Genomic DNA, 22873 nt, shown 5'->3' with positions numbered 1-22873 from the left:
ATGAACAAATTGAGGCTCAGACAGGTTGTAACTTGCCCAAGGTCTGGGCTGGTGCCTGAGATTCTACATCTCTAATAAGGCCCCCCAACCCCCCGCCGGGTGATGCCAACGCTGCTGGCTCATGGACCACACTGAGTAACGAGCTCTTCTAGAACAAACTCTCCGGCCTAGTTATTTTTCCTTTAATTTTTAAAATGAAAAATTTTAAATTATTAAAACCATATACATGGTTTGAAGATTTTAAAATTATAAATGCACTCAGTGAAAAGTCTCCCTCCTACCCCATCCCCATCTGCCCAGCTTCCCCCACCTCCATCCCCAGTAACCATTTTTATTTGGTTCATCTTTCCACAGATTCTCTGTGCCAATGCAAGCAAATAAGATCATACTTACCCTCCCCTCTCCCGGGCCCCCTCCACGCCCTTCACAAATAGTAGCACACTACACACACCGTTTTGCTAACAGGTTATCAGTTTATCTTGGCAATAACTGGACACAGTCTGCTGACTGACTCATTCCTTTTTAAAGCTGTATTATTTTTCCATTGTGTGGCTGTGCCATAATTTATTTAACCAGTCACCTCCTGGTGAGCATTTGGGTTGTCTCCAATCTTCCCAGTTAGCCTTTTTAAGCCCTTCACACCCTGGCAACCTTGCAGTGACCTTCTTCCCATCTCCCAATTCCCGGTCTCACCATCCTGCTCTCTCCCTAGATCCTGCAGCCCACCCTGATGACTCCCTTCTCTGAACCTCTCTCCCATTGGTAGTCTCCTCCTCAACCAGTTGACACCTCCCTGTTTATCTCTTGGTGTATCTCTGCCTGTCTCCGCAGCTAGACCGTAGCAACTCGAACTCAAGAACCATGTCTTCAACTTCTCTGGATCTTTCACAGCCCAGAGCTAGGCATACCCCACTACCCCACTGCCGTGGAGTCGATTCCAACTCCTAGCGACCCTATAGGACAGAGTAGAACTGCCCCATAGAGTACCTGTTGGTTAGCAGCCGTAGCACTTAACCGCTACACTACCAGGGTTTCCAGAGCTAGGCATACAGTAGTTTTAAAAAATATTAGTAATATAATGGAAGTTACCTACAAATGAAGTTGTTTGGTGATACTGGTGTGGCTGGTTCTGGGTATAAGTGCCCAGGAACCACCCAAGGTGGAAGGGACCTCATGCCCCAGAGGTCTCCAAGAAAAAAGCCTATCCTGTGCCTCAAGGAGCCCTCATGGTGTGGGAGTTAAGCGCTTGACTGCTAAACGAAAGGTCAGTGGTTCCAACACACCAGCTGCTCTGCAGGAGAAAGAGGCAGTGGTATGCTCCGGTAAAGATCACAGCCTTGGAAATCCTATGGGGCAGTTCTACTCTGTTCTATAGGGTCGCTATGAGTCAGAATCGACTGGACAGCAGTGGGCTTTTGGGTTATGATGTGCCTCAGTGTTTAGAGCACTTGGGTGGGTTGTGATGATGTCCAGGTGTGATGGGGCATCTGGGGTTCCCTTGTGACTCACCAGTGTGGTCATTGGAAGGAACCATGATGTGAAGGGATGGCTGGTATGGGCATGTGTGCACACCCTAGAATGGGCTCCTTGCCTTCACTATTAACATTCTTGCCCTTCACAGCCCAACTCAAGTCTCAGTTCTTCCCAGAAGACTCCCTGGACTACTCCAGCCCTCACTGACCTCCCCTCCTCTGGATTCCTGCTGTGTGCATTAGCAACAGCAATTACTTAGTCCTCCACAGCCTGCCGCCTCAAATCATATAAACCGATCTCCCCAGGAGACGCCAAGATCCTCCATAGTGGAGGTAAGACTTCTATGCTTCTCTTGGAGTCCCTGGGGAACACAAACAGTTAAGGGTTTGACTACCAGCTAAAAGGTTGGTGGTTTGAACCCACCCAGTGGTGCCTCTGAAGGTCACAGCCTTGAAAACCCTATGCAGTAGCTCTCCTCTACACACATGAGTCGCCATGAATCAGAATCAACTCAAGGGCAACTAACAACAACATTTTTCTCTTAGATCTCCTATACTGGGCGCTTGAGTTGTTGTTGTGCGTCGTTGAGTCGATTCTGATTCATATGAGAAAAATAAATTGAACGGAAAGGAATTGATTCTAGGAGTGGTATGGTAGCAGGTGAGGGTGGGAGCAAGTTGAACACAGATGTGTCTCCAATGAAAAACATTTGAAAAAACACAGGTGATTTTACAGATTTCCTGCCTCCCGCCACCCCATCTACTCCTCCATCCCTCCCTGCCTGCTACTGGGGAACAATGACCTCACAGCCACAAGTCCTGATGGCCTGGTTCATCCTGTCCCTTGAAGATGGAGCAAGTGAAGGGGGACTTTACAAGATATCACTGTCATGAAAAACAAAGGCAGGGGACGGTATTAGGTTAAGAGATTAAAGCAACATGGCAAGCAAATGCAATCTGTGAAACTTGATTGGACCGTGGATCAGAAAAAGAAGGAAAAAAATGAAACGATGTTTTGGGGGATAATTGGGAAATTTTAAATATGGAGTGTACGTTAGATAATAGCGTATTGACATTAGTTTTCCCAAGTGTGACAGTTATATTGGGGTTATGTAGAATGTCCTTATTATTAGAATAGACGCTAAAGTATGGGGGTGGGATGAAATGTGCCATGATATCCACAACTTTCAGCAAAATAAAAATGAAAAATATATGTGTGTGTGTGTGGAGAGAGAGAGAGAGAGAGACAGCGAATGTGGCAGCACGTAAACAACTGGTGAGTCCAGAAGAAAGGTATACAGGCAATCATTGTACTATTCTTTCAAGTTTGCTGGAGGTTTGAAAAATTTCCAAAATGAAAAATTGAGGGGAAATGACTGTGGTACAAAAAACAACAAAAACTCAGTTGCCATCTGATTCTGATTCATGGTGACCCCATGTGTGTCAGAGTAGAACTGTGCTCTGTAAGGTTTTCAGTGGCTAGTTTTTCAGAATTAGATTACCAGGCCTTTCTTCTGACGCATCTCTGGGTGGACTTGAACCTCTAACCTCTCAGCAGCTGATCATGTTAACTGTTTGCACTATGCAGGGATAAGGCAATATAGTTCCAACCATCTAGGGGACCCAACCCATTGCCGTTGAGTCGATTCTGACTCATAACATCCCTATAGGTCAGAGTAGAACAGCCCCATAGAGTTTCCAAAGAGCGCCCAGTGGATTCAAACTGCTGACCTTTTGGTTGGCAGCTGTAGCTGTTAACCGCTATGCCACCAGGGTTTCCATCTAGGGGACAGTGAAGGGAAAGGTGGCAGTGGGCACTTCTCCCGGGGCCCTCAGGGGAAACATACCAACTATTTGTGACTCAGTTACCCCCCCACCCAGCCTTCCGTTCCTGCCGCCCAGAAAGCATCAAAACTCTAACCTCCTGGTCCAACAATTCCCCCAGCTCTCAGCATCTTTCGCACAGACTCTCCCAGATCCTCATATGATGTGAACTCTGGCTTAGCTAGGATGGTACCCAAAGCACCTTAAGGGGCCACAGCTCATCTCCCTGGAGTGTGAAGAGAACCCACTTAAGAAACGACTCTTCTTGGGGTTTTTTTTTTTTTTAAGTTATATTCACTTAGCTTCAGAGGAAAAAAAAAAAGAATCGCTGTACACAAAATGTCAAGATTTAGTCATTGTACATTTTCTTTGGATCCTTGTCAGGATATTTCCACCTATGTCGTCAGATTAATATACTAGTCATCGCTTCTCTTCACTTAACTTTTTTTCTTATGGGCATTTCCCTGGATTTATGGAACTATCACGCCCCACATTTTTGAGAGTCTATGGAACTTTAGGAAACCCTGGTGGCGTAGTGGTTAGGTGCTACGGCTATGAGTCGGAATCGACTCGACGGCACTGGGTTTTTTTTTTTGGTTTATGGAACTTTAACAGAGACCCTGGTGGTTAAGTAGAGATTAAGTGCTATGGCTGCTAACCAAAAGGTCAGCAGTTTGAATCCGCCGGGCACTCCTTGGAAACTCTATGGGGCAGTTCTACTCTGTCCTATAGGGTCGCTATGAGTCAGAGTCGACTGGACCGCAACGGGTTTGGTTTTTGTTTCGTTTGGAACTTGAGCCATTTCGCCAGTGTGGGGCACTAGGGTTATTTCCAAAGTCCACATATTGACCTGGTCATGAACCTCCTCAGAAGTAGGGAACGTGCGGGCTTCCTTCCCTTCCTCGGGGAGAAGAGGGGTGGAGGAGGAGGGCCAGGATGGGGACCTGGGGGAGGGGGTGGCTCGTCTTCCAGGCAGGGCGTGGACTGGGCGAGATCCCCAGCCCACCATCCCGCGCCAACAATGGCCTGTTGTAGAAGGAGGCAGGAAGGAATGCGGCCCGGGAAGTTGAGCGGTGGGGCGGCTGCTGCGGTGGCGGCCGTGGGGCGGGGCCAGGTCTCAGGGGCGGCCTCTTACCTGTCCAGGTAGCTCGCATTTCGACGCGAGCAGCGGAGCCCGCAGCACCTGTCGCCCGGTGCATGGGCGGGGAGGGCGGTAGGGGACATGGCCTGGTAGGGTCTCCTGGGGAGAGCGTACAGAGTTCATTCCCCGGCAGGGCAGGACGAGGGAGGGAGGGTCCTTCCTTGATCTTTGCGCGGCCTGCGGCAGCATGAAAAAAAACCAGACTGTGCAGGGCACCTTCAGCAAACTCTTCGGAAAGAAGCATTCCAACCCCACCGCCACCTCTCTCTACGCCACCAACCCCCCCTGGATTTTCACCCAAGAGGCCCCGGAAGAGGGGTCCAGGGATTTTGGTAAGTGCGCCGGGGGGAGGGGAGGGGAGGGCGCTGGGGGAGAGGGCTGGCAGCGCCCCCACCGCCGGGAGACCGCCGGCCACGCCGCCTCCCTCGGGATCTCTGCACTGGCCACGGGGCTGAGGGGAAGGAACACACTGGGACCTGTGAACCGGCCGAGACGGAGCTGCTGGAAAGGGGAGGAGAGGAGGCGTCGGCACCGGGCTGGCTGTGGGGCAGGGCGGGTGGCGGGGAGGTGCGGGGAAGGCGGAGACCCTGCCCATAGCGACGCCGAGCAACTTCGCCGGCCCCGCGGATCTGATTCCTAGTCCGTCGTCCACGGTGTTTATTTTCCTTCTTTGGGGGAGGTTTTTGTTGCCACATAGGGCTTCCTGGGGTCTGCAGTGGTGCTCTCGCCCGTCTGCCGTTCTCGCTAAGTTCAGAGCGGGGGTGGGGAGGGGGGAGGTGTCGCAGCGTCCCTTATCCATTCCACTTCTCCGTTTTCCCCAATCCTAGGCCCTAGTCTCTCCTGGCCCAAGGTTCCCACATGCTGGTTTCATAGACAGAGAGAGAGGGGTCTGCTCTCCTGGGCCCCCACGTGTTTGGCTCTGTGTGGGTGAGACCTGGGGAAAATCTACAGGAGCCACTGCTAGGAGGATATCAGTATGTGTGGGACACCAAGTCACTTCTTGGGGTCACAGGCTCTTGCTGGGTCAACCTAGGGCCAGGTCTTCCATGAGGCGCTAGAAATGGGGCAGTGGAAGCCACTAGCCGGTAAGTCAAGGTGGGTGTATCTCTGCAGCCATTAGAAAACACCACACTGGCCTGGGGCTGTGGCTATGGGTCATCTTATCCCTGCATCTCTCTGCAATTTGTACTCTATCTAATGGGGGGAGGAGGGAGGAAGGAAAGCCAGGGGACAAGTGACAAGAATTCACTTCTTGTGTATGACCCGTGGCTCTGGACGCAGGGGAGGAGACTTCTGGGCCCAAGGAGGGGTCACCCATCACTGCATTAGCCTGCCTTCATGGTGAGCACATTCTCCTCATTGCCATCTATGACCCCTCTTCTGGGCCCCAGAGGATGTTACAGCATCAGCCCTGCTGTTGGATTCAGTCCAGCACCTAGGTTGCCAAGGCCATGGTAGAAGGCACCACCGATAGAACAAGGGCAAACCTCATTGGCCCAAGGATCTCAGACCAGGGGGTGGTGAACAGAACCAACCATATACCATTTAGCCCTGTCTGAGCCTTTGCTGTAAAAGAATTTTAAGTGCATAAGGGACAAAGGAGAGAGAAACTCTGAGTGGAAACAGCATTATTGCTGAGAGTGAAGGGCATTCCTGGCAGAGCAAATAGCAGGAGCAAAGGCTAGGAGGAACAGGGCATGCTGGAGGCATGGTTTGTTGTTGTCGTTAAATGCTGTCAAGCCAACCCTAAGTACAACAGAACTAAACACTGCCCAATCCTGCGCCATCCTCACAATCATTGTTACGCTTGAGCCCATTGTGTGCCCAGATGTGCTGGCATGTATTACCCTGTGAGGCCAGAACTGCCCTCCTCACCTGAATGAAGACCTTGTGTGGCATTCTCAAGTCTTTGTGTTGTTGACTTGTTAAATCCTCTCATCTAGCCTGCGAGGCAGGTACTCTTATTATCATTCCTATCTGACAGGTGAGGAGATTGAGGCACTGGGGCAGGAGAAGTCACATGTCCAAGATCATTCAGCTTTAAATGGCAGGGCCAGGATTTTTTAACTGTACAATTGAATGATTTTTAATAGAGTCCTAGAGTTGTGCAACTATCACTATAATCCAGTTTTAGAACATTCCTGTCACCTCCAAAAAGTTCCCTCGTGAGGCAAAGCCAATATTTGAACCCAGCACTCAGGCTCAACACAGCACACTCTTAACCAATTTGCTGAACTAACTGCCGAGGAAGGAGATCCAAGGGTGAATTTGACTGGAAGGGCTTCTGCCTTCAGAACAACCCCTCCCCTCCCCTTCTTCCCACAAGGGGAAACCTCACAAGTGCCTCTCACGAACTTCCTCTAAGTTTTGGCCCAGGCTGAGCAGGCTGCTGGTAGGGATCTGTCCTTCTGTTGGGGGAAGTGTGGGCGTGGCGCACTGTCACCCCAGCCAGCTGTCTTCACCAGCCTGGGCAGGGCTGGGGCCCAGGGGCAGCTCCTGTTCTCCAGGGGAGTGCCGGGCCTCCAGCTGAGTCAGCCTGGTCGCGCCTTGCACATGGAGGGCTGGAAAACAGAGCATGCACTGGGCTGGATGGCTCCCCAGTTTCCGGGATGTTACCCAGGGAGCACCGTGGCAGTGGCCCTCCTCCCTGCTGAACTGGACTCCTGGGTTTGAGGAGTGGAGGGTAAGGGGGGTGCTGGTATTATGGATTCTGTGATGTGATGGAGAGAGATGCCAGGCCTGTTTTGGAGTCAGTAATGTAGGAGCTAGTCACTCTCTGAGCCTCAGTTTTTTCTTCTGTGAAATGGGGATGGTGTCTAGATTGTCTAGAGGACGGTAGAAGAAGAGCATTAAAAAATAAAAGCTCTAAAGCAAGGATTGACGAACTATGGCCCCAAGTCAAATCCAGCCCCTGACGTGTTTTGTAAATAAAGTTTTATGATAACACAACCAGCCATGCCTATCAGTTACACCTCTACGGCTGCTTTCATGCTACAAAGGCAGAGTTGAACAGTTGAGACACATGCAAAAGAGATCCTGTGGTCCACAAAGCCAAAAACATTTTATCTGACCATTCACAGAAAAAGTTTGCCTACCCCCTGGTGTAAAGCATGATTTATTATTATCAGGTTGTTCTCAGCTTACATCACTTCCTGCCCTCTCCTGCTCCGGTTCTTAACATTGCTGTAGACCGGAGAGAAACTGAGGCCATCTTAAGGTCTCAAAGGGGTTGGGACTCGAGTTCCACAGGGCCCTTGAGTCTGTGACATTCTCCTTGAGCCTGGGGTGAGAAGCAGGTGGTATCCAGCCCTCGGAGAAGAGGCAGTGGGATGGAGGGGCCAGCAATGTAGGGGCGTGTGAGGGAATTAAGGAGCAACTGCTTGCTCTGTGGCTACAGCCCTGTAAAAATGTGTTTGCACAAGAGCAGGCTGGCAGCAGCGGGTAAAATGCAAACAGTCATGTGAAGGTGGTGACAGATAAACTTTAAAGAATTTCCCTAAGGTTTATTCCTGTAACTATTAGGCAGGCGTCGCTTAATGCAATTGCAGTCCTAATTAAGCCTCTCCCTTCCCCTAGCCCTAGCAAGAGTCTGGAAAAGCCACTTTTTTTTTTTTTTTTAAATAATTTTTATTGTGCTTTAAGTGAAAATTTACAAATCAAGTCAGTCTCTCACACAAAAACCCATATACACCTTGCTACACAATCCCAGTTACTCTCCCCCTAATGAGACAGCCTGTTCTCTCCCTCCACTCTCTCTTTTCGTGTCCATTTTGCCAGCTTCTAACCCCCTCCACCCTTTCATCTCCCCTACAGACAGGAGATGCCAACATAGTCTCAAGTGTCCACCTCATCCAAGAAGCTCACTCCTCACCAGCACCCCTCTCCAACCCATTGTCCTGTCCAATCCATGTCTGAAGAGTTGGCTCTGGGAATGGTTCCCGTCCTGGGGCAACAGAAGGTCTGGGAGCCATGACCACCAGGGTCCTTCTAGTCTCAGTCAGACCATTAAGTTTGGTCTTATGAGAATTTGGGGTCTGCATCCCACTGCTCTCCTGCTCCCTCAGGGGTTCTCTGTTGTGTTCCCTGTCAGGGCAGTCATCGGTTGTAGCCGGGCACCATCTAGTTCTTCTGGTCTCAGGATGATGTAGTCTCTGGTTCATGTGGCCCTTTCTGTCTCTTGGGCTCGTAATCACCTTGTGTCCTTGGTGTTCTTCATTCTCCTTTGATCCATGTGGCAGACAATTGTTTTTTAAATCCCTGAAAAAAGGGAGCAGAAATGATGTGGACCTTTGGAAATCCAGAGATAAGGGCAGGACTGCTGCTGGAGATCAAGGTGCCAGTGGCTCTGACTCCTCCCTTACCTCTTGGATTAACTGAGCCCTGGTCCTTTACCTATCTCCACCACACCCCACACCAGCAGTGGGGTGCCCTTGTTCTCTGGAGGATTCTTCTTCCTGCCCGGTTTGTAAACTACCTTCATCACAACCACACAGGACACTTATTTAAAATACAGATTCTTGGGGCCCCACCCTAGGCACACAAAGTCAGAAGCGCTATGCTAGGGCCCAGAGTCTGGGTTTTTAACCAGCTCCCAGGTGATTCTTTTGAACAGGAAGATTTAAGAACCCTGGGTTTCCTTCCCCAGACAGAGCTGGAGTATTCTCTTTCCCCTTAGGACTCCCTGCAAGGCACACACACAAACAAACAAAAACCGTCGCATAGTGACCATATAGGACAGAGTAGAGCTGCCCCATAGGGTTTCCAAGGAGTGCCTGGTGGATGCGAACTGTCGGCTTTTTGGTTAACAGCTGTAGCTCTTAACCACTATGCCACCAAGGCACACCCACTCCAAAAAACCAAACCCACTGCCAACTCATAGCAACCCTATAGGACAGAGTAAAACTGCCCCATAGGGTTTCCAAGGAGCGGCTGGTGGATTGGAACTGCCGACCTTTTGGGTAGCAGCCGTGGCATTTAACCACTACACCACCAGGGTTTCCCCAAGGCACACAGTAGGTTCTAAATAAATGCGTACGGAATGTGGCCAGATCCTTATCAGCAGAATCCCAGGGCTCCCTGGTTCTGCTATCCCTACTCCTGGAGTCCCCTGACGTGACTCAGGCCAGGAAGCCCTGAATCCGCAGAGGTGAGCACAGATTTCCACCCCAGCTGGGCTGGCACCAGCAGACCAAAAGCTGACCTGTGCTTTGTCAGGGTGTGAAGGAGACTTTTGTTTACTCCCATCCCCTGGAGGTGTGCTGTGGTTTGCAGGCAGTTCTGTGCACACATACACACCCTGCCTGCTGCTGCATTATATAAGCTCCTCTTGTCCCTGTTGTTCCACCACAGAAAGCCAGACCCTTCCTTAACCCCTGAGTACGAGCTACAGGGTGCCCCTTCTCTCTCAGCCAAATAATAATAGTAACAATATCATTATTATTATCAGCTGCCATTTCTTGATCCAGACGTATTCTTTCTCAGTTGAGGAAACAGTCTCCGAAGAAGGCTCAGTTAGGTTAAATAACTCAGTCATTCCAGCTCAGGGCAGTTCAAACGTTAATGTGCGTCCAATCACCTGGAGACTGATTTGGTAGACTTGGAATGGGGCAGACTCTGCACTTCTAATAAGTTCCCAGGCGAGGCTGCACAGCTGGTCTGTGGACTAGGTTGAGGGTAGCGTCTTCTCCTCCAGTCCCCACACTGGGGGTGCTTTTCACTGCCTCCACCCTCAGGCTCCTCCTCTTCTGTTCCCTCCTCCTCTGCTCTGTGGTTCCCTACCCCCATACCCCTCCACCCCAGCCCACAGCCAGCGTCCCCTCTGCCCTTGGACCGAGGGCTTTCTCTGCTACTCAGGTCAGGCCTGCTGGGGCTTGCTGGGACAGACTAGCCTTTTCAGGTTCCTGTCATGTGGACCTGTTAATTAGCAAGATAGGGCCTCATTAATGTCATTTGTGGGTTATATTCACACGCTCTCCCCTCCCCCACCCTGCTTCTCTGAAAGGCTGGGGCTCCCCTGGTGGCTGAGGATTGGACATCCTACCTCAGTGGGGTAATGGTGGGGGGTCTGTTTTTGGGCTCTGGGTTACTCTGGGTCAAGGCAATAAACTGCCCTGCCTAAGCCCCTGAAATCCGATTAGACCTGTGGCCAGGGGGGCCTGGGGTCATTTGGTAACTCTCAGCATTTCGAGGGCCCCAAACCATCACCCCAGCCCTGCTAGTTTTGTTCCCTCTATTTTGGGGAGGCTCCCAGCAAAAGTAGGAGTTATTATCCTCATTTTATAGTTGGGGAAACAGCCCGAGGCAGTGCCCAAAGCCCTCAGGTGTGACATGGAGGAGCTGGGATGGAAACCCAGATCTGATCCCTAGGTTGCTTGGCTGCTAACCAAAAGGTTGGAGGTTTGAGTTCACCTGGGACACCTAGGAAGAAAGACCTGGCAATCTACTTCCAAAAAATCAGCCACTGAAACCCTACAGAGCCCAGTTCTACTCAGACATGCATGGGGTTGCCATTAGTTGGAATCGACCCAGCTGCAACTGGAAAAAAAAAATGCCTCAACAACTTCAAGTCTCTGGAAAAACAAGAGCTCAAGGGATGGGACACTGGGTCCTTACATTATTTCCTTGCTCTGCTTCTAGAGTTAGGTTGCCTTGGCTTGAATCCTCGCCCCTTTTGCTCACCAGCTGTCAGACCTTGGGTAGGGAACTTAGCCTCTCTGAGCCTCAGTTTTTTCATCAGCAAAATGGGACTAATAAGGGCACCTTCCCCAGAGGGTTGTATTGTGGGCAAAATGTAAACCTCTTAGAATAGTGTCTGGCTGATAGCAAGTACTTAATAGATGTTAGACGTTTAAACTTTTACTATTAATTTTCTCTCTAGCCTGGACCTCTCTAGGATTTGGGGGGAGTCCCGGGGTAGTGTAAACAGTTAAGCGCTCAGACTACTAGCTGAAAGTTCGGTGGTTGGAACCCACCCAGAGTTGCCTCGGTAGACAGGCCTGGCGATCTGCTTCTGAAAGGTCACAGCTTGAAAACACTACAGAGCAATTCTACTCAGCAATTCTACTCTGCAGACATGGGGTCACTGTGAGTCAAAATCGACTCAACGGCAATTGGAATTGGTTAGGATGTAGGGAATCTTTCTGACCCCAACCTCCATGGAGATCTGGGGACAGCTTTGGGGCTGGAGGAGGAAGAGCATTTTACCTGTCTCTTGGGGCTTTCCTGGCCCCCGAACTCTGTGAGAAAAGAAATGCAAACAGGCTCCTCTTCTTGAGAAGGGGAGAAGACAAGGGCTGGGAGTGAGGCAGCAACTTGTGTCCAGCCCCCAGCTTCCCCAAAGCTGGCCCGGTCTCACTCACACACACACACACACACACACACACACACACACACACACACACACACACACTCCGTTACACACACACCCTGCTGTAGACAGAAAGGACCAGGTCTGCCTGCCTGGGGAAAGGCAGCAAGCCCAGTACTGCAAGTCAGGGGCACCACCAACACTCTCCAACCCCTCCTGCTCTGGGCCTCAGTCTCCTCATCTGCAAAAAAGAGGGGTTGGGACCAGTCCCCAGTGTCAGGACTGAGTTCTCGCTGACAAGGGAGCAAAGGGCCACCAACTTCCTGATGTCTTTCTGTGGGTACAGGTGTTCACCCATAATTTCCAAGTGACATGGCCTGGTTCAGGCTCAGAGCCCAAACCCTTGTTGGAGCGAGGTAAGGCAGAGCAGAAGGAGAGAACAATGACGGTGATGACAGTAATAACCAGCCCTCCCAATGACTGAGCTCCAGTTATCTGGGAGGCGTACTATCTCCTGCAGCCTCACGACAGACAACCCACGTGGTTGGTATCATTGTCCACATAGATGAAAAAACAGCCTCAAAGAGATCTAGTAATGTGCCCAAGGTCTTACACTTAATAAATTGTGGAGCAGGAGCTAGAGCCCAAGTTCCGTGGGGCTCTAAACCCAGATCCTAAATCCTGCATCGTCCTGCCTCCCCCGAGATGAGCTGATGGCATTGCCTCTGTGTTTCTGACCAGCTTTGCCTTCCACACAGCCCCAGGCAGCCTCTGCTACAATCTAAATACCCTTCAAGCCAGTGAGAGGGTCAGGTTCTCCTAGGGAGAAGGTGGAGGAGGGGAGTCTGTCCTTAGGTTGAAATCTGAGGTGAAGCCCCCCTATTAAAATGGGTGGGGCATCAAGATTCTTTCTTTGAACCACTTTTTTGGATAGTAGATGGTATTCAGGAAACCCTGGTGGTGTAGTGGCCAAGTGCTACGGCTGCTAACCAAAAGGTCAGCAGTTCGAATCCACCAGGTGCTCCCTGGAAACTCTATGGGGCAGTTCTACTCTGTCCTGTAAGGTCACTATGAGTTGGAATAGACTCGATGGCAACGGGTTGGGTTTGGTTTGCTTAGACGGTATTCATGTGAACTCAAATCCTTGGGGGACGGGTACGTGAAAACCCCTCCTTTGTTTCCCTTCAAGACACAAGAAGAAAATGTCTAGCAAAATATAAAGAAATCCTGAGCACAATCTTGTCACAGAGAGGATTAATTCTCTGGGGAATTGGGATTGTTTTTAATTATTGGGTTTTTATCAGATTATCAGACCTGGATTTTTTCCTGTTTTATCATTGCATTATATTTAGGTAAATTTGCCAGACAGAGAGGTTTGAGTTTGTATCTTGACTGGGCTGGGTTCTGCTGGGGGCTCAGGCCCTGCTCAGAACCTGGTCCAGGGTCTCACAGGGCCTCCTGGCTCATGGAATTGCTGAAGGTGCCTCTCTCTTTGGAAATTTCTGGGTCCAGAGGAGCTCCCTCGTCATTCCTGCCTTCTGAATCCCACCTGGATGATCCACTCCCTCCTCCTTAAGTACAAGCAGCAAACAAAACCTCCGAGACCCCAAGGACTCTTCCAGCAGGAGCCAAACACCAGTTCCCTGTCGAGTCAATTCCGACTCATGGCGACCACGTGTGTGTCAGAACAGAGCTGTGCTCCAGAGGGTTTTCAATGGGTGTGATTTTCAGAAGCAGATTGCCGGACTCTTCTTCCAAGGCGCCTGAGGAGTGGGGGGGACTCACACCTCTGACATTTCATTTATCAGCCGAGCTTGTTAACTCTTTGCACCATGCAGGGATTCCTCCAGCAGGATCTGGAGATCTACTTCTTAAAAAATCCAAGAAGCTGGATTATATGAAAAAGAATGAGGCATCTGCGATATGCAGATGGCACAGCCTTGCTTGGTGAAAGTGAAGAGGACTTGAAGCACTTACTGATGAAGATCAAAGACCACAGCCTTCAGTATGGATTATACCTCAACATAAGGAAAAAGAAATTCTCACAACTGGACCGATAAGCAACATCACCATAAACGGAGAAAATACTGAAATTGTCAAGTGTCTTAGTTATCTAGTACTGCTATAATAGACATACCACAAGTGGATGGCTTTAACAAAGAAATTTATTCTTTCACAGTCTAGTAGGTTACAAGTCTAAATTCAGAGTGTCAACTCCAGGGGAAGGCTTTCTCTCTCTGTCGGCTCTGGAGGAAGATCTTTGTCCTCAATCTTCCCCTGAGCTTCTCAGGCACAGGGACTCCAGGTCCAAAGGACAAGCTCTGCTCCTGGTGCTGCTTTCTTGGTGGTATGAGGTCCCCATCTCTCTGCTTGCTTCTCTTTCCTTTTGTCTCTTGAGATAAAAGGTGGTATAGGCCCTACCCTAGGGAAACTCCCTTTACATTGGTTCAGGATGGTGACTTGAGTAAGGGTGGTGTTACAATCTCACCCTAATCCTCTCGACATAAAATTCCAATCACAAATTGGAGGACAACCACACAATACTGGGAATGATGGCCTAACCAAGTTGATACACACATTTTTGGAGGACATAATTCAATCTATGACGTTCCACCCCCTGGCCCCTAAAAAATCACATCCTTGTAACATGTAAAACATATTCACCCCGTCATATCATACCAAAGTCTTAACTCCAAGTCCAAAATCCAAAAATTCCTCTTCATCTGTGAAATCTAGAATACAAGTTATCTGTTTCCAATGGTACAACGGCAGAACAGGCAAAGCGAGACATTTCCATTACAAATAGGAGAAACTGGAGGGAAGGAAGGCATAACAGCCACCAAGCAAGTGAGCAGAACACATTACATTACCCCTCAAAGCTTTAAAAATAATCCTTTGTTCTCTGAGACAATTTACACAATGGCCCTGCCCTACAGACTCTAGGTATTGGCCACACTCTTCAGATTCTGAGTGGAGGCCCCTCGGCCCTGTGCTTCAGCTCCGCCTTTCAGGCCCACTGGGACAGCAACTCTGCTTCCTCAGCTTTAGGCACACCATTCTCCTAGTCCATCTTAGTGGCGACTCCACCCTTAGAAACACCAGAGGCCATGGATCCATCCCCTGAATCCCCTGAGGTCATGGCCATACTTTTCAAGACTGAGGCAGTTGAGCTTCTTCCTTGTCTCTTCAGCTTGTTTCCCGGTTTCTTGACCTCTTGGCTCCTTGAGACTCATGCCCACATCTGCTCAGTAGCTCCACCAATAAGTGTCTGGAGGCACCCCACTCCGCCAGGAAGTCTTCTGTGCACGGGCATTCAGCTCTCTCACTCTGTGGCTCGGCTCCAGCGCCATGTTGTGCTGGTCTCCTGGTTCTGCTGCTGCTTGTTCTCTGCTGCTGCAGGTTCTCTGCTGTGCTGGTCCTCTGCCGCTGTTGCAACTCTACCCATTCACAGTTTCAAAACCACTTCCACATTTTAGGTGTCTGTTAGAGCAGCACCCCACTCTCTCGGTACCAAATTCTGTCTTCGTTAGCTAGTATTGCTATGACAGAAATACCACAAGTGGATGGCTTTAACAAAGAGAAATTTATTCTTTTACAGTCTAGTAGGTTACAAGTCCAAATTCAGGGTGTCAGCTCCAAGGGAAGGCTTTCTCTCTTTGTCGCCTCTGGAGGAAAATCCTTGTCCTCAGTCTTCCCCTTGAGAAACTTCTCAGGCTCAGGGACCCCCAGTCCAAAGGATGTGCTCTGCTCCTGATGGTGCTTTCTTGGTGGTATGAGGTCCCCAACTCTCTGCTTGCTTCCCTTTCCTTTTATCTCTTGAGAGATAAAAGGTGGTGCAGGCCCCACCCCAGGGAAACTCCCTTTACATTGGATCAGGGAAGTGACCTGAGTAAGGATGGTGTTACAGTTCTACCCTAATCCTCTCAACATAAAATGACAATCACAAAATGGAGGACAACCACACAATATTGAGAATCATGGCCTAACCAAGTTGATACACACATTTTTGGGTAACATAATTCAGTCCATGACACCAAGGATTTCATTTTACCTGGATCCACAATCAATGCCCATGGAAGCAGCAGCCAAGAAATCAAAGACATATTGCATTGGACAAATCTGCTGCAAAAGACCTCTTTAAAGTGTTAAAAAGCAAAGATGTCACTTTGAGGACTAAAATGCACCTGACCCAAGTCATGGTATTTTCAGTTGCCTCATATGCATGCGTAAGCTGGTCAGCGAATAAGGAAGACTAAAGAAGAATTAATGCCTTTGAATTATGGCTTTGGTGAAGAATATCGAATATACCATGGACTGCCAGAAGAACGAACAAATGTGTCTTGAAAGAAGTACAGCCAGAATGCTTCTTAGGAGAGAGGATGGTGAGATTTTATCTTACATACTTTGGACGTATTATCAGAAGGGACCAGTCCCTGGAGAAGGACATCGTGGTTGGTGAAGCAGAGGGTCAACAATGATTGTCCGGATGATGCAGGACCAGGCAGTGTTTTCTTCTGTCGTACATAGGGTCGCTGTGGGTCGGACTGACTCGACAGCACCTAACAACAACAAGATGCTTGGGAAGGAGCCCTAGTGGTGCAGTGGTTAAAGTGAGTGGCTGGTAACTGAAACGTCAGCGGTTCAAACCCACCAGCCACTCTGCAGGAGAAAGATGTGGCAGTCTGCGTCAGTAAAGATTTATAGCCTTGGAAACCCTGTGAGGCAGTTCTACTCTATCCTGTAGGGTCACTATGAGTCAGGATCGACTCGATAGCAATGGGTTTGGGTTTTTTGGGGAAGATGCTTGGAGTTCCTGGTTGGTACAAACGGTTAAGCGCTTGGCTACTAACCAAAAGATTTGTGGTTTGAATCTACCTAGAGGCTCCTCACACTCCTAGTAACCCTATAGGGTCACTATGAGTCGAAATTGACTCAACAGTGATGGGTAGAGGCTTCTCGGAAGAAGAGCCTACGATCTACTTCTGAAAGATCACAGCCATTGAAAACCCTATGAGCACAGCTCTATCTACTCTGAAATTCGTGGGGTCACCATGAGTGGAATGGACTCAACAGTAACTGTTTTTAAGATGCTTATAACAGTGCCTGATCCATTATAAGTGTTCAGTAAGTTTTACCTATTATTTTTGTTACTATTATTATTGCTGTCACTTTGCCAGTTTGGATATAACGCCTCTAAAGCTCGTAGGCACACAATTGTAGTCCTCATTAATAACTCAGCTCGTGATAACTAAACTGTAGAAAGCAGACCACCTAGATCTCAACACTGGTACAGAGAACAAATGCAATAATTAGAGGAAGTATCTAGCCAGGCGCCTGTACTCACACAGTCTGTGTGTTAATCCCAACCCCTACCCCAGTGCTATTAAGGGCCAGGCAGCCATATCTATCCCATCTAGGACTTTGGCACCCACAGAGTGCTACCTAGAGAATGCCCCTGGAGATCCCAATGTCCACATACCAATTCTTGGCAGCAGGTGGGCTTTAGTGGTAGCTGTCAGGTGTGTCTAGTTATCTTGGCTTCTGTGGTTTCTGATTGGTTCAAATCTGTGCTCTTATAGTTCCCTCCCCCCACCCCATCCAATCTTGGTCTCCAGCCTCAGGCGCAGAGCTGGCAGCCAAGAGTGGGGAATCGAGTTTGCCCAGAGTGTACAGGGCAGGACAGAGCTGGGAACTGGAGTTTCCAGGGACTGGAGGAGGACACAGAGAACTCGCCATTTTGATTTTGGCCTCATTTGGAGAGGTTGAGAATCTTTTTTTTGGTGAAAATATATACAACAGACATATACCACTTCGACAATTTCTACATATACAATTCAGTGACACTGGTTACATTCTTCAAGTTGTGCCACCTTTCTTGACAACCTTTTCCAAACTATTTCACCATCACTGCCCCCCCAAGCTTCTCATCTATCGTTTTGAGTTGCTGTTGTCAATTTGATCACAGAGAGATAATTCTTTAAAAGGGTATAACGTTTAATGCAGATGTTCTTTTCTAATTAGGCTAGACTACTATTTGGTTCAAAGATGAATTCAGGGGATAGTTTCCATTTAAAGTTTAAAGATTTCCTCAGGGTAATAGTTTTTAGGGAGGGGCTCATCTGACTTCAGTGACTCAAGGAAGTCTGGATTTAATGAGAATTTGAAATTCTGCTCGGGAGGCTGAGAATCTTGAATGTACCAGCCAAATTTCTGCCTTGGTAGGACTCTGACCCCACTGCTGGGGCATTCCCAGGAGCCTCCAGGTAACATTCTAAGGCTAGATTCTCACACACAGGGCCATGGCTATAGGTGTAGGAAGCCAGGGTGAATGTGTTCTGATCCCAGGGTCTCCCTGACAAGTCCAATCTGTTTTCTAATAAATCATCTGGCATTCTCGCCATTTTCTCCCAAAGTCACGTACAAGGGGAAGCCCACTGCCATTGGGGCAGTTCTACCCTATAAGACAGTAAAACTGCCCCATAGGGTTTCTAAGGCTGTAAATCTTTATGGAAGCAGGCTGCCACATCTTTCTCTCACAGACCAGCTGGTGGGTGCAAACCACCAACCTTTTGGTTGGCAGTTGAGTGCTTAATCACTGCGCTACCAAGTTTCCTGCAAGGGGAACAGTAATCACAATTAGTTCAGTGTTCTAGTTGATAAGATTCTGGTTAATTGGGCTGCCAGCCTTTGTTCTCTTTCCTGTATGGTTATAGAGGAGAAGAAAATCCCTCTATAACCAAAATCCTGTTAAATGGATGAAAGTCCTCCTTGCTTATGACCAACATAGCAGGGGGCTCACAGTGATGCCTGCCAGAGGGAGATGATAATGCTGGAGGTGAGGTTCTTATTAATGTATGTCAAGGGTGATGAGGGAGATTACATGAGAAAGGATGAATATCTCTTCACACCCTCACCCACTACTATAGTAACAGCCCAGAGCATAGACCCAATAATTATAGATGAAGTACCAGTACTAGTTGCTGTTGACTTGATTCCAACTCATTGCAACTCAATGTGTTTCAGGGTAGAACTATGCTCCATACGGTTTTCAGTGGCTGTGCTCTTTTAGAAGTAGATTGCCAGGCCTTCCTTCTGAGGCAACCTTGGGTGAATTCAAACTGCCATCCTTTTGGTTAACCATTTGCACCATCCAGGAATGCATTAGAGAAAGAGGAAGGCTCTTATATCGTCTTCCCACAGGGAAGGGACTACATTTGTTGAGCACTTACTATGTGCCAGCCACACTTACGCCTCACACTCCCCACAACAGCAGTCCTGTGAGGTTGGCGCTATCATCACTTCCATTGTACAGATGGGGAAACTGAGGCCCAGAGTGGCCAGTCAGTGGTGGGGCTGGGATTCTTATTACAGTCTCGCTTTTTCTGCTTGCTAGCAAGGGTGCATCAGAGTCATACATATTCCCTCAACCTGCCGTTTGGGGGATAGGGAAATCTCAAATCTGAGGAGTCTAGAAGGTAGAGTCTTGGCCGCTGGGGGCAGAAAGTAGTGTCATCATCTCTGCTCATTCCAGATTAGAAATTCAAACACTTGAGAGAAAACCCGACTTATTTTCCTCTCTCTCTCAGAGATAAGCTTTGGCTGGGGCCGAGGCTGGGGCCTTGGCCAAGCTCTCAGGGCCCCAAAAGGAGAGACAATGTTCTGTGGGGAAAAAGGCCCAGGACCTGTGGGAGGTGGATCAGAAGAGAGGTGGCTGCTGGGGTCTGAAAGCCCCAGAAACCCTGGAGGAGACCCCAGGAAACCAGCCACTGAGTCCTCCACAATCCAGCCTCAGTCAGACCCATTAGCTCATGCTCCATCCAGAGGACCTTACTATGTATGATGATGTGCTTAGCTGAGTCATCCAGGGGCAACCACGGGGCCTGGCTTCCTTCAATGAGAACTGCAAGGCAGATTAATCTTGACTTGCCCAGATACCTTTGACCTCCAGCTAGTGATCTCCCTCACTTGTCTCCTCTAGATGGAATCTGTTATGGAGACAACCGGTTTGACTCAGTGAGTGAGTCTGGAACAGCCACACTGAAAGCTCGGCCAAGAGTCCGGCCCCTGCTGACCTTCCTTCCACTGGTGAGTACAGTTCTGCTCTGGGGTCTGAGTGTCTGTACTGGACGGGGACACCTGCGGCTGCCACAGAGCAGGCAGTCCCACCTTCCCTGGCCCTGATGGAGGTCAGCCTCACACTCTGTTCATTTCTGGCACCAATCCAGGGCGGCTGCTGGGAGGAGGCATGGCTGAGACCCTCAGAAGGAAAGCTGGGATTAGTGGTGTCAGTTCCTCTGGGGCTGAAATGCAAAAAGTTATGGAGAATTTGTGTACAGAGGTGGCACACCAATGGGTACCTCCAGCTAACAGGATTCATATCCCATAGTCACTGATGACTGCCTGCTCCTAGCCAGGCCCTGCATTCATGCTGGGATTCTGAGATGACTGCGCTAGCCTTGCTGCTCTTAAGGAGCTCCTTGCCCAGTGCAGGAGACAAACGAGTACAACTGATTATTAGAACATAAGCCAGAGCAGGGACAGCCAATCCAGCCACAGAGGGTGGTCAAGGAGGGCTTCCTGGAAGAGGTGACACCTGAGCTGCCTTGAAGGACAAATAGCAGTGAACCTTAGAGAAGGGCATTTAGGACAGATGTGTTTGAGGGTCAGAAACTACAGGAAGCCAAAAACTCCCTTTTGGAGTTTGTGATTGGGCTTTTGTTCTTTGACAAAGGAGAGGTACCCAAAATGATTGCTCTGGCCGGTTCTATTTACCATGGTGAGAGTTCATGGGTTTTCTGGGACAGTCTGGACCAACGCTGTCCAATAAAAATAAAATGTGAGCTCATACATAGTTTTAAATTTTCTAGTAGCCGTGTTAAAAGTAAAAAGAAATAGGTAAAATTAATTTTAATAATATATTTTGAACAATCTATGTTCAAAAGATTGTCATTTCAACACTTAATCAATATAAAAAAATATTAATGACACATTTTACATTCCTTTTTTCTTACTGCATCTTGAAAAACCGTCCCTGGGTGGTGCAAACAGTTTGAGCTTGACTGCTAACCTAAAGGTTGACAATGTGAACCCACCCAGTGACAACATAGAAGAAAGTCCTAGCAGTTTGTTTCCCTAAAGATTATAGCCAAGAAAATCCTATGGAACACAGTTATACTTTGCAACACAAGAGGTCGCCATGAGTCGGAATCGACTTGATGGCTACAGGTTTGGTTTTTTTTTTTTTTAAGTCTTCAAAATCTGGTGTGCATTTTATACTCACAGCAGCACATCTCACTATCAACGAGCAGCATTTCAAGTGCTCAGTAGCCACTGAGGCCAGTGGCTGCTATATTGGACAGCCCAGGTCTAGAGCCTAAACAGCCAGCCTCATAGATTCTAGGTTCACTGCTGTCTGCCAGACCTGGGTCCTGGTTGGAACAATACTGTCACGAGGGTCACAGCATCCTCACACTGCCATGAGGGTTTGCACACCCAGGGTGACAAGGCGCCTTGTCTTGATCTGAGCTCTCGTGGGCCTGTTCAGCCTCATGGCACTCCACGGTTGGTCCCAGGCACCTGCACATCTGCCCAGCACTCCTGGTATGACCGCCTCCCGCTCTCCATCACCAGTGTTTCTCATTAACCAGACCCAAACTCCTGGATGGGAGGGACCAGGTCTTACTTTCTCCTTGCTGCATCCCCAGGGCCTCTATGTGGAGGGCTGGGCACAGGCACCTCCATGAATGCAACTTTAAATAATTTATCTTCTGCTTATAAAAGCAACTCATGCTTAGGGGGCGCCGAGCTTCCATTAACAGCGATGGAAAAATTTGGAAATGAATAGTGGTGTTGGTTACACAACATATGAAAGTAATTAATGTCACTGAATTGTACCTGCAAAAAGTGTTGAAATAGCAAGAGTCTTTTATATATACATATACACACATACATATATACACACACACACACACCACAATTAAGAAAGCAATTCATGGACATCATAGGCAAATATATAAAAAGTACAAACAAAAGGTATGAAGCATATGAGTCGGCTCCTAACTCTGTGTCCCCAAGATCCATGACTGTTATAGGAGTTACTGCCACCTCTAAAGGCAGATGAGATATAACATGGAGATATTCCACTGCTGGAAGTGAACTAGATTCTCTCCCCACTTCCATCCCCAGCATATATACTCAGAGTCACAGTGGCATAGGCTCAGGGCTGACACACCTGTCCTGGTTGTTAAAATATTGTTATACTTCTCTAACCCAGTGCCGTCGAGTCGATTCCGACTCATAGCGACCCTATGTGACAGAGTAGAACTGCCCCATAGAGTTTCTGAGGAGCGCCTGGCGGATTCGAACTGCCGATCTCTTGGTTAAAAAAAAAGAGGGTGGAAATAGCTATTACCCCATGAGTGTAGCCTGCTGTCCTGGCCACTCCTCCAAATCTGGACCATCTCAAGAATCAGCAACTAAAGGGTTAACAAGAGGCACTGCTGCCTTTGTTCTCAAAGGGCCTATTACCCTACATCTTCCTCCACCCACCCACTTTGGACCCCTCTGGTGATCTGGGTGAGGCCTAACCTTTCTGCACCCCTCATGCCCCCTCAGGATCTAGTTTGGGCCAACCAGGACCTGACTCACTGTGCAGACCCCAGGCAGGCTTGGCAGGAGACTTGGGGGCTATGGGGGCAGGGGTGCTGGGTTGGCTGGACAGGCCTGGGATTCAGGCCCTCCTAGGGAAATGTTTCTTCAGGGCAAGCCTTAAAGCTGGTCGCAGGAAATGGGGGCTCTCCCCAGCAAATTCACACCGTTTCCCTGGTGGACTGACCCACGGACACATGGTGGGCTGACAAGGACAGGGATGTCGGGTCCACACCAGTCTCATTTTACAGAAGGAGCAATGGAACCCAGAAGGGGGAAGTTCCTTCCATTCCTTCAGTGCTGGCTGAATGAGGCAGAGTGGCTTGCATGGTGCTGTCCTGGGCAGAGGAAATGTTGAGCACTTACTGTGTGCCAGGCCCCATTCTAAGTGTCTCGTAGGTGTTAACTCCTTAAGTCAACAGAGCCTCCCTATGAGGAAGGTGCTATCTATCATTCTTCCTCACTTTACAGATGGAGAAATTA

General features: G+C 48.9%; 2 protein-coding genes across 2 annotated transcripts in view; one reads left to right on the top strand and one right to left on the bottom strand.

Annotated features, from left to right (window-relative positions):
* Positions 1-22873, bottom strand: part of CIMIP3 (ciliary microtubule inner protein 3) — a 76194-nt gene that overhangs the window by 17680 nt on the left and 35641 nt on the right. The window lies entirely within an intron of this gene.
* C1H6orf132 (chromosome 1 C6orf132 homolog) overlaps positions 4464-22873 on the top strand; it is a 41634-nt gene continuing 23224 nt past the window's right edge. The window contains exons 1-2 of the mRNA XM_064285965.1: positions 4464-4769; positions 19722-19828. Of these exons, the coding sequence (XP_064142035.1) occupies positions 4625-4769; positions 19722-19828 (252 nt within the window). The 5' untranslated portion in view covers positions 4464-4624. The remainder of the gene's footprint in view (positions 4770-19721; positions 19829-22873) is intronic.

Source organism: Loxodonta africana, chromosome 1 (genome assembly GCF_030014295.1).
Source record: "Loxodonta africana isolate mLoxAfr1 chromosome 1, mLoxAfr1.hap2, whole genome shotgun sequence".
In the NCBI taxonomy this organism is placed as follows: domain Eukaryota; kingdom Metazoa; phylum Chordata; class Mammalia; order Proboscidea; family Elephantidae; genus Loxodonta; species Loxodonta africana.
This window is presented reverse-complemented; position numbering and strand designations above follow the sequence as displayed.